General features: G+C 42.5%; 1 protein-coding gene across 1 annotated transcript in view; it reads right to left on the bottom strand.

Annotated features, from left to right (window-relative positions):
* Positions 1-13,351, bottom strand: part of Cc2d2b (coiled-coil and C2 domain containing 2B) — an 80,845-nt gene that overhangs the window by 43,384 nt on the left and 24,110 nt on the right. Inside the window, exons 10-14 of the mRNA XM_034521319.2 lie at positions 11,716-11,925; positions 10,311-10,408; positions 8,618-8,758; positions 5,436-5,538; positions 5,171-5,289 (exon numbers count right to left, since the gene is read on the bottom strand). Of these exons, the coding sequence (XP_034377210.2) occupies positions 5,171-5,289; positions 5,436-5,538; positions 8,618-8,758; positions 10,311-10,408; positions 11,716-11,925 (671 nt within the window). The remainder of the gene's footprint in view (positions 1-5,170; positions 5,290-5,435; positions 5,539-8,617; positions 8,759-10,310; positions 10,409-11,715; positions 11,926-13,351) is intronic.

Here is a 13,351-nt window from a genome sequence, read left to right as displayed (position 1 = left end):
CTCTGTGTGTGGCCCTGGCCTCAGTAGCCTTTGAACTTCTGACACTGTCACTGGGCTCATAAAGGCAGTGGCCAGCATTCTTGGCGATGTCCTGACCTCTGACATCCATCAGTGCCATCCTCCCTCCTGCCCTAGCTGAAGGACTTCACTGAAGATTCGTGTTGAGCCTACAAGGTTGAGAGTGTTCACACCAGAGAAGATACCCCAGTGAAACCTGGCATCAGTATTTCAGCCCAAACAATTGTTCCCTGCTTGGTGAGATGTCTGGTTTTAGCTTTTTATATTAGCATGCTATTATAAGGAATGTTTGTATAAATAAACTGAGCATATTTGAAAGTCAAATTTTGTGTGGACATCCTAATTGCCAAGAGTCTTACAGATCTTAGGCTGTGCTCTCCACATTATGAAAATTTACCAACTCAGAATTATATGATCTTCAGGAAACAGTGCCCCTTTTCTTCTGTTGTAAACAATCTTTAACTGTAACTTTAATTTTTTTCAAACTTTATTTTTTTTTAAAGATGGTTCTTAAACACTTTAACCTCCCTCATAGCCCACCACCCATCAGAGGTAGTGGAAAAGAAAGAATATGGGGTGCTTGCTTTAGCAGAACGTCCTTTCACCTGTGTCTGCTTCAGTTAAATGTTTCTTCACCGGTCTGCCTTGGTCTTTCACCTGTAGGGAGTGGACCTGTTTAGAAAAGTTCTTTGGAGTCCTGTGTTGTCTGGAAATTGGCAGTTCAGTTCACAGGTTAGCAAGTAGTGGCAGCAGCTCAATCCACTCACAGACACCTCATAGATAAACCAGCAGTCCAGTTTGGTAGAGTCTGGATAGCAAATACAAATCAGCGATGATGGCACTACCTAGAAGAGAGCTAGGCCTCAGCCTCAGCCAGAGTCAGCAGGAGGGACCAGGGCCAACAGGAACACCAGGAGTTCTTGGCTGTGCCTCTCTCAGGGAAGAGAAGATCTGTGAAGATCAAGACCCACAAGCATTGCACAGATAGCTCTGTAAGCAACCCTAGCTGAGCCTCCCTCACTGTCCATTGAGTCCTGTTCATAGCCTCCAAACATCACATGTCCACCATGGGTCTTGCCTCAGCACATGAGTCTGTCTCAGCTGACATCACTCTGCCAATCAGCCTGCATCAGCAGAAGCAGCAAGAAACTGCAGCACACCACCAGGTTTTTGATTCATTTCTCTCTATGCAGCTCAACTACAAAATGTAAGGTGGACCAATACATGCGTGTTGTTAGCAAAGAATCCTTCATCCCATGTCCTTTCATGTGCTTGCTTTAGCAGAACATCCTTTCACCTGTGTCTGCTTCAGTGAAATGTTCCTTCACCGGTCTGCCTTACTCTTTCACCTGTGTCCACTTCAGGACAACATTCTTTCATGTGTTTGCTCCAGCAAAACACAATTCAACACAACTGACTTTCCAAAGAACCCTTAAAAACTTAAGGTTTCATTTAACCCTTCCATTGTCTCTATTCTTTCCATTTCTGGCCTTGGCCAGAACATTTTTCTCCTTTCTAAAGAATAGATTTTGATCTGTGAAATGGGCAGCCACCCTGTTTGATGGCGACTGCTTTGGAAGGCACACTGTCTGATGGCGACCGCTTTGGAAGGCTGTATTTACTGTAGTTTGCCTTAATCCCACCACGACTTTTCTAGGTTTTCTGACATGCAGATTCATTTTCCCATTGTCAGATCTCAGGCTCTCCATATGTCTAGAAATAAGCTCAAGCTGAACCATGGGAGGATTTCTGGCAGTTAGATAGAAGCCAGCATTCCTCGGGAACTTTTGAAATGGGTTTACTGTCCCCAAAAGGAGTCGGTCCTCCCACTATCCTCCTTTAACATAATCATTCTCCTTTAAATCTGCATAGTCTCATTACCCCAACCTTAAGGGCAGTGGTGGTACATGCACTTGGAAACCAGAGGCAGGCAGATCTCTGTGAATTCGGGGCCAGCCTGGACCACACAGAGAAATCTTATCTCAAAAAAAAAAAAAAAAAAAAAAAAAAAAAACCTCAAAAAATAAAACCCATCTGCATGATTTGCCCCCTCCATCCAACTCGCTCTCTCAGTATTCTTTTTTTTTTTTTTGAAATTTTTATTAGATATTTTCTTTATTTATGTTTCAAATATTATCCCCTTTCCTGGTTTCTCCTCTGAAAGCCTGCATCCCATCCGCCCCCCCCCCCCAGCTTCTATGAGGTTGTTCCCTCCACCCACCCAGTCCTGCTTCCCTGTCCTGGCATTCCCACACACTGGGGCATCGAGCCTTCACAGGACCAAGGGCCTCTTCTCCCATTGATGCCCAACAATGCCATCCTCTGCTACATATGTGGCTGGAGCCATGGGTCCCTCCATGTGTACTCTTTGGTTGGTGGTTTAGTCCCTGGGAGCTCTGGGGGGTCTGGTTGATTGATATTGTTGTTCCTTCTATGGGACTGCAAACCCCTTCAGCTCTTTCAGTCCTTTCTCTAACTCCTTCATTGGGGACCCTGTGCTCAGTTCAATGGTTGGCTGCGAGCATCCACCTCTGTATTGGTCAGGCTCTAGCAGAGCCTCTCAGGAGACAGCTGTATCAGGCTCCTGTCAGTGTGTACTTCTTGGCATCCAGAATAGTGTCTGGGTTTGGTGACTGTATATGGGATGGATCCCCAGGTGAAACGGTCTCTGGATGGCCTTTCCTTCAGTCTCTGCTCCACACTTTGTCTCTGTATCTCCTCCCATGGGTGTTTTGTTCCCCATTCTAAGAAGGACTGAAGTATCCACACTTTGGCCTTCCTTCATCTTGAGCTTCATGTGGTCTGTGAGTTGTATCTTGGGTATTCCGAGCGTTTGGGCTAATATCCACTTATCAGTGACTACATACCATGTGTGTTCCTCTGTGATTGGGTTACCTCACTCAGGATTATATTTTCTAGTTCCATCCATTTGCCTAAGAATTTCACAAATTCATTGTTTTTAATAGCTAAGTAGTACTCCATTGTGTAAATGTACCACATTTTCTGTATCCATTCCTCTGTTGAGGGACATCTGGATTGTTTCCAGCTTCTGGCTTTTATAATAAGGCCGCTATGAAGATAGTGGAGCATGTTTCCTTGTTATATGTTGGAGCATTTTCTGGGTATATGCCCAGGAGTGGTATAGCTGGGTCCTTAAGTAATAGTATGTCCAATTTTCTGAGGAGCCACCAGACTTATTTTCAGAAAGATTGCACCAGCTTGCAATCCCACAAACAATGGGGGAGTTTTCCTCTTTCTCCACATCCTCACCAGCATCTTAGCCATTTTGACTGGTATTTTGATTCTAAGGGTTGTTTTGATTTGCATTTCCTTGATGACTAAAGATATTAAACATTTCTTTAGGTGCTTCTTGGCCATTCGAGTTTCCTCAGTTAAGAATTCTTTGTTTAGCTCTGTACTCTATTTTTTAAAAGGGTTATTTGGTTCTCTGGAGTCTAACTTTTTGAGTTCTTTGTATATATTGGATATTAGTCCTCTATCAGATGTAGGATTGGTAATGATCTTTTCCCAATCTGTTGGTTGCCATTTGGTCCTGTTGACAGTGTCCTTTGCCTTACAGAAGCTTTGCAATTTTATGAGGTCCCATTTGTCGATTCTTGATCTTAGGGCATAAGCCACTGGTGTTCTGTTCAGGAACTTTTCACCTGTGCCCATGTGTTCAAAGATTGTCCCCTACTTTCTCTTCTATTAGTTTCAGTGTATCTGGTTTTATGTGGAGGTCCTTAATCCACTTGGATTTGAGCTTTGTACAAGGAGATAAGAATGATCAATTTGCATTTTTCTATATGTTGACTGACAGTTGAACCAGTGCCATTTGTTGAAAATGCTCCTTTTTTCCACTGTATGGTTTTAGCTCCTTTGTCAAAGATCAAGTGACCATAGGTGTGTGGGTTCAATTCTGGGTCTTCAATTCTATTCCATTGATCTAACTGCCTGTCTATACCAATATCATGCGGGTTTTATCACTATTGCTCTGTAATTCTCTAAGTATTCTATTCTATTCTTTTTGATGCTCCCTCCCCTCTCATAGATAGCCCTGGCCATCTCCAGTCTATTCTTATCTGCTCTGGACTCTTCCAGATGCCTCTGGATATTTTCTCTCTCTTATTCACAATAAGAGCCTTCTCTCTAAGTGGAACAGTCATGCTGGCAGTGTCTTTACTGTGGCCCTTCCCACATGCTCTCCAATTTCTTTTCATGGTTCATTCTCTTGCCTTCTTTTTGATGGGTACTTGTTTTACCTAATAAATGATCTTGGGCCCTTATTTAAAGGACAAATAAAATGCTGCTTTCCTGATGTACCTTTCTACTCAGAAAAAGGGTGGCGACACTTGCGTCCTTCTCTCTGCCACTCTTTGTGTTTGCCCTTCCCTATAACCATCCATCCATTCATTTACAAATGTGAATATTCACTGGGGTATCATCCATGTTCCAACTCTGTGCTAAGAGATGCATTCACAATAATCCAAGTCCTCTGGGATGCAGACGTAGAAAACCGGATGCAGTTCAGTGCACTATGCTGCATTATCCTGTTTATGGGAGATGGGACCCACATGCCTAGTGGATGAGAAAAATGGGTATTATATTTGTTTATGCATAATGTCCTAGGCAAGGACAAGGAAGAAGATCTGGGAAGAAATGAAATTTGTATTGTCAAAGATAGAAACTGTCCAAGGGGCCCTCTTGATATGGAACAGTTTCATAAATGCAAGATAGTCTATAATGATCAAGGTGACAATATAATCTTACCGAATAGTGGCTTTGTATCCCTCATCTCTACCTGAATAAGAACACTACCATGACAACGTATAAAACTTACTAATGTATCAGGCAGTACAGGTTTAATGTCGAGTTAAAATGATTAGGGTTCTCACTCAGGAATGCATTTGATATATGGCCTGGAGCAACTTTATCTTCCATTAGAATAAACTCTCCCCCTTTCATGATGAGGATAACATCGCACTCCACTGGGCTACGGGGACAATGAAATGTGAGAATGTATATATGCAAATGGTGCAGGGTTATATGCAAATGGCACAGGGTAGATCAAGTGGTACTCAAGAAACCTGACATTGTTAGGAGCAATACAGTCGGTCACGGCAGTGAAGAGACACTTCTCCACGGTGCTTACAATGAACACTTGGATATGTTTGTCAGTTCTGCTGTGAAAGAAAGCTGTGGCACCAGATTGATTAGCTTTATTTTTTCAACTTCCATTCCTTCAGGATCTGAGGCTGGATGGGAGAGAGTCTAGAAACCAAAGACAGAAGGACATAATAGTTTGTACTTGTTTGGTATCTGTTGAGAACCTCAAGAAACATGTACCGAGCAATGAGACAGTCTAGCTCGTAAGACCAGAGGGTCTCATCATGCATGCACGCACACACACTACGCACCTCCTGTGTGTCTTCATTCTGAAATGAAGTTTCCTCACTTCCGTCCCTGGGTCCTTCTGACACTCCCACTTGGCTCTGCTCATCCCACGTGTTCACCTTTATCCTGATTAACAACAAATAAAATTATTGAGAGCAGAAGTGACTTAGGTACTTGGGAGTTGTTAGAGTTGTACATTTTGAAAGAAAATGAGAAAAGTCGCCAGGGGTGGGGTGATACGTAAACTGGAGGGTAAAGGCCATGTGTATGCAATCTCATTTTTGTCCTCTCGTGGTTCTAAACTGTGCAAACAACCTGGTGTAGAGGTAGGTGGCCAGTAATAGCAAGTGTGTGTCCCAACTGATCACTGGGGCTGACGCACCAACAGGAAAAAAATTCAGTGTTGGGACAGGACTGTGCTACTGTTGGCCATATAACTCTCAGTACTTACTGAGCATGAGTCAGGCAAAGCCCCGCATACTGGATACACATTGGCTCTGTTCTCACAGCCCCAGGCAGTGGGCATCACTGTGGTTCAACAACGCTCCAATTACCTTGAACATTTTCAGAAAGTAACTGTCCTGGGAGCTGAATTTTCTTTATTAGGGAATTTGCGCTGTTCGGTTCAAAGTTTCAGTTTTTACTTTTAGGCTTTAGGGAGTCGTTTGGGGTGATATATGCTCTGCTTGGAGAATAAAAGGGCACAGACCCTCTGGCAAGCAATCTGGTAGTTCCTCAGAATTCTAAACAGATTGATTCCATGTGATCCAAAAATTCTTACCAAGGTGCAATCTCAAGAGAAATGAGTCCTATTCAGAACATGTGAGGGGTAATTACAAAAGGGGAGGCAATGCTGTCTTTTCCAGATGATGTAAGTGCTTTTAGACTGTGGAAAATACTAAAAAAAAAAATTATAAACTGTGAAGCATATTCTAGTAGAGCTGTTTAAAAGAGTATATGCTTTATCCTTCTGAAACAGGACACAAGGGTGCTACTGTGTATAATACCTGTGCGGGCTTGGGACCAGGGTACCTGTATTGAAAACCCAGCCTCATTAACGTCACTTCGTAATTCAGACAAATGACTGAAGCATCTAGGTCTACTTTCGTCTCATAGTCAGGTTGATATGAGGGCTAGAACGTTGTCAGTGTTGTACGTAAAGTGCACACCCAAACGTTCTCAGCAAAACACAGGACAACCATAGTTGCTTTTCTCTGATTCACAGCCATTAATAGTGAATTGGCTGACTTACTGTTCTTTAATGCAAATGGCCCTCAAACTTTGTAACATATTAAATCCCTCAGGGGGATTCAGTTTTAAGACTCCTGGGCTCAGACCATGCACCATACCAATTATGGAATAGCTAGTATTCTGACTCCCAGGTGATTCTAATGAACGGTAATTTGGAGAACCAGTGTTATTAGTAACCTATTAGTAAATCTCTATTGAGTGGCATCAGTCACATGCTATGAGGCTATTATATTTGGGATCCTTTTGAGAAAGTTAGAGGTAGAATGATATTGGGTCTGTGGAGTCCTTTTTATTCTGGACCATTTAGAAAATGACAAGATTCTGGTTAGTTTAAGTAAATGTGGGGGTCTCCTCTCGTGTGGCTTGCACTCACCTTCTCATCTGAAGCACCTCTCAGTGACTTCAATCTTCTCTAGTTTATAGTAACAGAGAACACAGTACCTACAGAAATGGTTCTCAAGTAACCATCCTTGAACCTCTCCTGGTCTCACTGTCTCCCCTTTTCTTAAGGAGTGTCACAGACACTGGTGGCATTATTACTACTGTGCTACCAGCTTCCACACCTTTACTTCTAACTGTTTGCTCGACTACCTTATTAGGGGATATTAAGGAGCACAGATTCTATGGCCCAGTGAAACACTGGAAGGAGCCAGTAAATTGTCAAGGTTTTTTGTTGTAAGTCCAGTCTTTCCTCCAGTCTCACTCAGTTAGAATCTATGGGGACCAGGTTGGTTGTTAGTACAAGAATGGTAAACTTAGCAAAGAAAAAGAATTCTCGGGCACATTAAACACGTTGCTTTTCTAGTTGATCTAAATGATACTTTAACTCTTAAACTCAGTGTTCCAATTTAGGATCACTGGGGCTAAGTGCTGCAACCCACCTAGTCACTGACTCTTTGGGGTTTAGTTCAGGGGTTTCTAAGCAAAAGCACCATGGAGAGGCAAATCCCAGCCCAAGTCTGTTGGGAGAGCCAACACTGAGAGCCTCTGATGGGACTGAAGTTGAGACTAGTGGGGATAAGACTAGTGGACTAGTGAACTAGTGGACACAATAATACTAGTGGACACGTACTGCATTACCCACATCCACAGGTCTGAACGGCCTTATCCCTTGTTCCTCCAGTTCCTGGTGCATGGGTGTCTCTGGGTTGCTTTAAAAGATCAGAAGCAAGTTCGAGCTCCTATTGACTCAGGAGTTAAGGGGAAATCCCATGCTGGACTTAGCTTTAGAATCTGTTTGATAACACCTTTGTTAAAAGCTCCTGGACACGTAGAAGAACAACAGAAAACACACCTTCCCTAGTTGCCTAAAGCCACACTCACTCCTACCAGTTTTGAAAAAGACAGACTCAGGACAAAGGGTTGTCAGGAGGGAACTAGTTATTTCTCTGGAGTTCATAAACAGCTTACATGATAAACAGTTCCCAATTAGAATTCCCATTTAGTAGACACACTTTAATGACCTAATCTAATTACTTATAATATGTTTCACCACATTTTATATGCACAGTATGATTGCTGGGTCCATGTTCAACTTTGTGAGACAGTGCCGAGCCACCTCTGTGCCCATCAGCAGTGAGTGCAGATTTTTGCTGCTCAGTGTCCTTGGCAGCATTTGTTAATGACTTTCGTTTTTTAGCCACTTGAACAGGCATGCTAGGACTGTTCCATTGCCGCCTCAACTTACGTTTCTCTCTGGCATGTTGCTAAGCACATTTTCATGTGTCCATCTTCCATCCACTTACCTTCTGGCCCACGTCTACCCTCTGGCCACTTTTAAATCAAGCTGCTTTCTAGCTGAGTTGTAAGATTTGTTTATATATTCAAGATACGGGCCTTTATTGAGTATGTGAAGTAGTTATGTTTCTGGACATCTTTTCCCAGTTACTGTGAATTCTCGGTATTCACCGGATTTCCTCGGAGACCAACAAACACAGAGAGAGTGGCCACTTACCTATGAAACTGCAGCTTTACTGGGGTGCTTGTAAATCCTTGCTTTTGCCGGAGAGATTTTATCTGTTTCCAAGTCTGTAAGACACTGTGCAGCAGGGAGTGGTCCTTCTCCCTTTCTGCATCATACAGCTGCTTCGTGTCACTGGGAAAATAATTGCAAACCAAAAGTGGGCTGCTGGATTAGAACTATAAGAACTGTAAATCATGTGGAGTGTTGTAGAACACATTGGATGGAACCGATCCTCTCGATCCTCTCTCCCCACTTCACCCACATCTGAAACCTCTGTCTTAGGATGCTTTTCTCTTATCCACTAAAAGCCCAGTAGAAGTGTGCTCTGCAAAGGTTTTACCACAATTCAAAAGGGCTCTGCTAAAATGTGAGCTTTCTGGAAAAAGGAAAATCTCCTAGCTGAGGACTCAGCAGGATCCCAAAGGAACGTACAGAAGATGCTGGAAGAAAGGGCCAGTGAAAGAAAGGGGCTGGGAGGCCCTGGCACTTTGTGACGTTTCTTGCTATCTGTGTGATGCTTCCATCTTTTCTGGCTGATACTCCAGTATTTATGGTGACACGGTGTAAACCAATCAGTGCTTTTATCTGCTCGGATGCAAGGATGTGTGTGCTCCTGTAAGTTTTTTGCTAGTAAGTTCCATGTAGGCAGACCCACAGCCACTAATTTAGGAACAGTTCAGGTATTTGGGGGGTCTTGGAACCTCACGAGGCTTTGATGAGAAGCAAGGCTGAGGATTATCCTGAGTATTGGACCTCTGGGAGGGTGCTGGGGAGGGGCTGGTATTATTTGAAATACTTGAGGGGAGAAAAACACCATTCAGGATTCAACCTGTATCACTTCCTTGTTGGTGGGCAGAGTCCACTCTCAAAGTCCCCTTTATTAAGATATTAAAACATACCACCCATGACCATGGGCCTCTAATAGACTTATCAACTTTAAAGGGCCCCACCTTTTTCCCAGCACTGTTAACAACAATCCATATGGACACCACCCCCAACTGATGGTGTCCTGAAGAGAGTACATCATGAGGGTTCTAACTTAACTAGCAGGTGGACACACAAGCCGCTTGTATCACTGGCAGGTGGTGGGGCCTTGTGTCACTAGCATATGATTAGCATGTGTCTTGCATCTAGACCTTCCTCTCCCGTTTCTTCTCTCCCTGCTTCCTGTCTGCTTGATATCAGGTCAGTATCGTCCCCCACCATGGCTTCAAGCCTCCTCAGGTCTATTTCACCCTTTTGGAGCTTCTATAATGAGTGTCATTTTACATAACGGCTCTTAGGTTGCCCAGGCTGTGATCTTCTGTTTCATGCTCTTATCTCTAAGTTCACTTGACTTTTCTGTCTGCTCAAACCTGCTTTTAAACCCGAGTCCTCCAACGAGTTTCCTTCTCAGTTATTCTGCTTTCCCGCTCCAGACTTTCTCCTTGGGAATTCTGGGAAGTGTCTCACCAAGTAATCTTTTATCAATAGATATTAAACCTACCAGCATTCTCTCGTCGTAGTTCTAAGAAAGGCTTCTACACAAACATGTGTCTTAAGGAAAAACTAGCAATGCTTCTGTAATTTCCCAAAGACTAGGAAGTTCTATATTTTCAAACTTTATATATCCCAAAGTATTTACAACTTCTAAAGAAGTTGCTTAGTTAATGTTTGATACAAGCAGGACTCACTCAAAACCTACCTTATCTGCCGATAATAATCTTGTAGCGATTTTCTGGTAAACTGGCTTAATTCTGGGTTTTTGCTTGCTAAGTTGGTAGCATCCTTCAGGGCTCTCAGCTGCAATCAAGGAAAGAGGATTTCACTGTATTTCATAGACTTGTGGCTGTCACTCTGACTTACAAAATTGAGACTGGAGTCTACATGTGTGCCATAAATTCCCATGAGTGTAAATCTTGTCCTACTGCCTTTTGTAATTTAATAATTAAATTTAACAATGAAAACAAGGTAAGACTGGACCAATACGTGAGGGGAAGAAATAGCCCTTATATACATAATAGAACATAAATGTAAGGACAGCTCTTTGCAGGGCACCGGCAGCACATGCCTTTAGTCCCAGAATTTGGGAGGCAGAGGCAGGCAGATCTAGGGTTTCTGCACTTGTGCGTATTTTTAAAGAAGGCTTCACTATCTATCCCAGGCTGGTCTCAAACTCCACGCAGTTTTCCTCCTTTAGTCTCCCAGAACTGGTACTCTAGGTGTGTACCACCACAGCAGGCTACACTTGTATTTAACAAGCAGACATTTGTTAGTGTACAATTCAGATACAAATTTTTGAGATGTCCACATTGTGTGGTTAGTGAAATACTGTACTCTTTAATTTTAAGCATACTCGGGTGAATGAGACCTACAAGGTTTTTTTCTAGAACATTCATTAACCAAGTGCTTGGGTACCAAGAGCCTCAAGAAGGCTTAGATGAGAGGAGACACAATAATCAATGGATATATCTCTGATGCTTCTTCAAAACTTACGTCTCCCCTCCTGATATCCACAGATGACTAGTTAGATTTGTCACCCCCAGAAGAAGATGCTTCAATTTCATGGGAGGCTCAAGGCTGCTACTCATTTTAATGAGGAATGCTAAACTGCAATATTTGAAAATGGTGCCTCTTAAAGTCATTGCAATTTCAAATGCTCTTCTTGAGTCATAGAGCCAAGAATAGCACTGTCTAATGCAGTGGTTCTCAACCTCATGTTGTGGTGACCCTCAACCATAATTTTTTTGTTGTGGTGACCCTCAACCATAATTTTTTTTTCATTGCTACTTCATAGCTGTAATTTTGCTGTTGTTATAAATTATAATGTAAATGTGTGTGTTTTCCAATGGTCTTAGGTGACCCCTATGAAAGAGTCAGTCTGCCCACAAAGGGGTCATGACCCACAGGTTGAGAATGGCTGACTAGTGGCTATCCTCAGCAAGCTTGAGATGTCTCCTCAACAAATCAGACCTTCCAATTTGCTCTCAAATCACTGTTCTGACAGGTTAACTACTGAAGCACTGAAGGACAATGTTCTTTGATACCTGCTCTAAAGCAAGAGTATCCTCTCCCACTATCAAGTGTTGGACCCTTGAAAGCCCCCTCACCTTCTCATAGAGCAACTGAGATAAGCTCTGCTTCTGCCTGTCCTGGAAAGACTCACAGAGCTGAAGCAGCCTGGAACAGAGGACTTGCTCTTGATTGAAGAGAGGGTGATGACTGAACTGCAAGCCCACAATGTTAAGGTCTAATTGGTACATTTCCTTTTGACCATCCATTCTGTTTCCAAAACAGCACCCCACATCAGATTTCACCGCCTTTTAAAGGAAAATATGCACCGAGGTAATTTGATTCTGTTGCCTTGGAAGCCACAAGTAGCTTTTCCATATAAAATAGCGTGCCAGGCGCATTTAAATTCCAGAGCTACAGAACTGTAAAAGCAGCAAGTGGGTCATCTTTGACATTTATTTAGACTCTGACTTAATAAAATAGGTTTACATTACACTTTTATTTTTTATTATAACAGCTTATTTTTATTTAACACAGCATCTTAGTCATCTTCCTGTAAATTATTGTCATCTACATCATTACTGTTTATATGGATATCGGATTTTCAATTTACAAGACCCAAAATGATGTTTTATAGGAACACCACAGCAAATTGTGTTTCAACTTTCGCATTAAGAGTTTTGTCTTGTGAGTCAGAGTTAAATGGAATTGTCTATTAAAACGTTATTTATAAAGTGAATATACTGGTGATCATCTGAAAAATCCCTTCAAAAACTCCAGACTCTCTGAGTGGTCTAAGGACACCATCCCTTCTGTACAGGACACTATCTATACTTGGATACTTGGCAACTCAATTATAATTGTTTCAGCCTAGGGAACTTAGATTATTTGCAAAATGGTTCATCTATGCCTTAACCTGTTGTCTTCGATTTAAACATGTATGTCTAAATATGTGTGGCTAATTATGATATGTCTAAATATGTGTGGCTGATGCAATTTGAGAGAGATGGTGAGTTCCTTGACACGTACAGTCTAATCTAACAGGACTGGATCCACCTCAGAAGGATGGCACTGAGCCTTCCCTCTGAATCAGTCTGGTATAACAAATCTACTGTGGGAGTTTGAAAGGGGCTTTTCCCCTCTGAAGGTCATTGAAATTTGATTGCTCTTGGGGGTTATTTAGGAGTTGGACCAAGTGGGACTTCAGGTTATTAGTCCGCTTTTCTCGCGAACATATTCATCACTGATTAGCAGCTGCATGCACTTAATGGTGCCTTACTCTGCTCCTATTGCTGTAATAAAGACCATGACTTGGAGAGGAAAGGGTTTATGTGGCCCACGTGCCCTTCAGACTACATGCCCTGCAGGCAATCCGATAAAGACATTGTCTCAATTGGGGTTCCTTATCCCAGATAATGCCAGCTTGTGTCAGGTTGACAAAAACCTAACCAGGTTAACTAATAGATTAACTGGTCATCTCAAGCATGTGTCATCAGCTGTAAAAATCTGTTTGTCTGAGTTTTATATGCTTCCTGCCTCTTGCCATGACACTCTGCCCTGTCTTGGGACTCTGTCAGCACGGTCATTATCAGATGTGCTCCCTAGTGTGGAATCAAAAGCCTCCATAAACTTCAAAACTTACATTGTCTGTGATACTATGTTACTTAAACAGAAATTTAAGAAGATCATGTCTTCCAGCCTTGCTGAGACCAGCACTGGCGGGGTCAGGTACTG

The sequence above is a fragment of the Arvicanthis niloticus genome, chromosome 1, assembly GCF_011762505.2.
Source record: "Arvicanthis niloticus isolate mArvNil1 chromosome 1, mArvNil1.pat.X, whole genome shotgun sequence".
Taxonomy (NCBI): domain Eukaryota; kingdom Metazoa; phylum Chordata; class Mammalia; order Rodentia; family Muridae; genus Arvicanthis; species Arvicanthis niloticus.
Note: the sequence above shows the minus strand (reverse complement) of the source record. Positions and strands in the feature narration are given on the sequence as shown.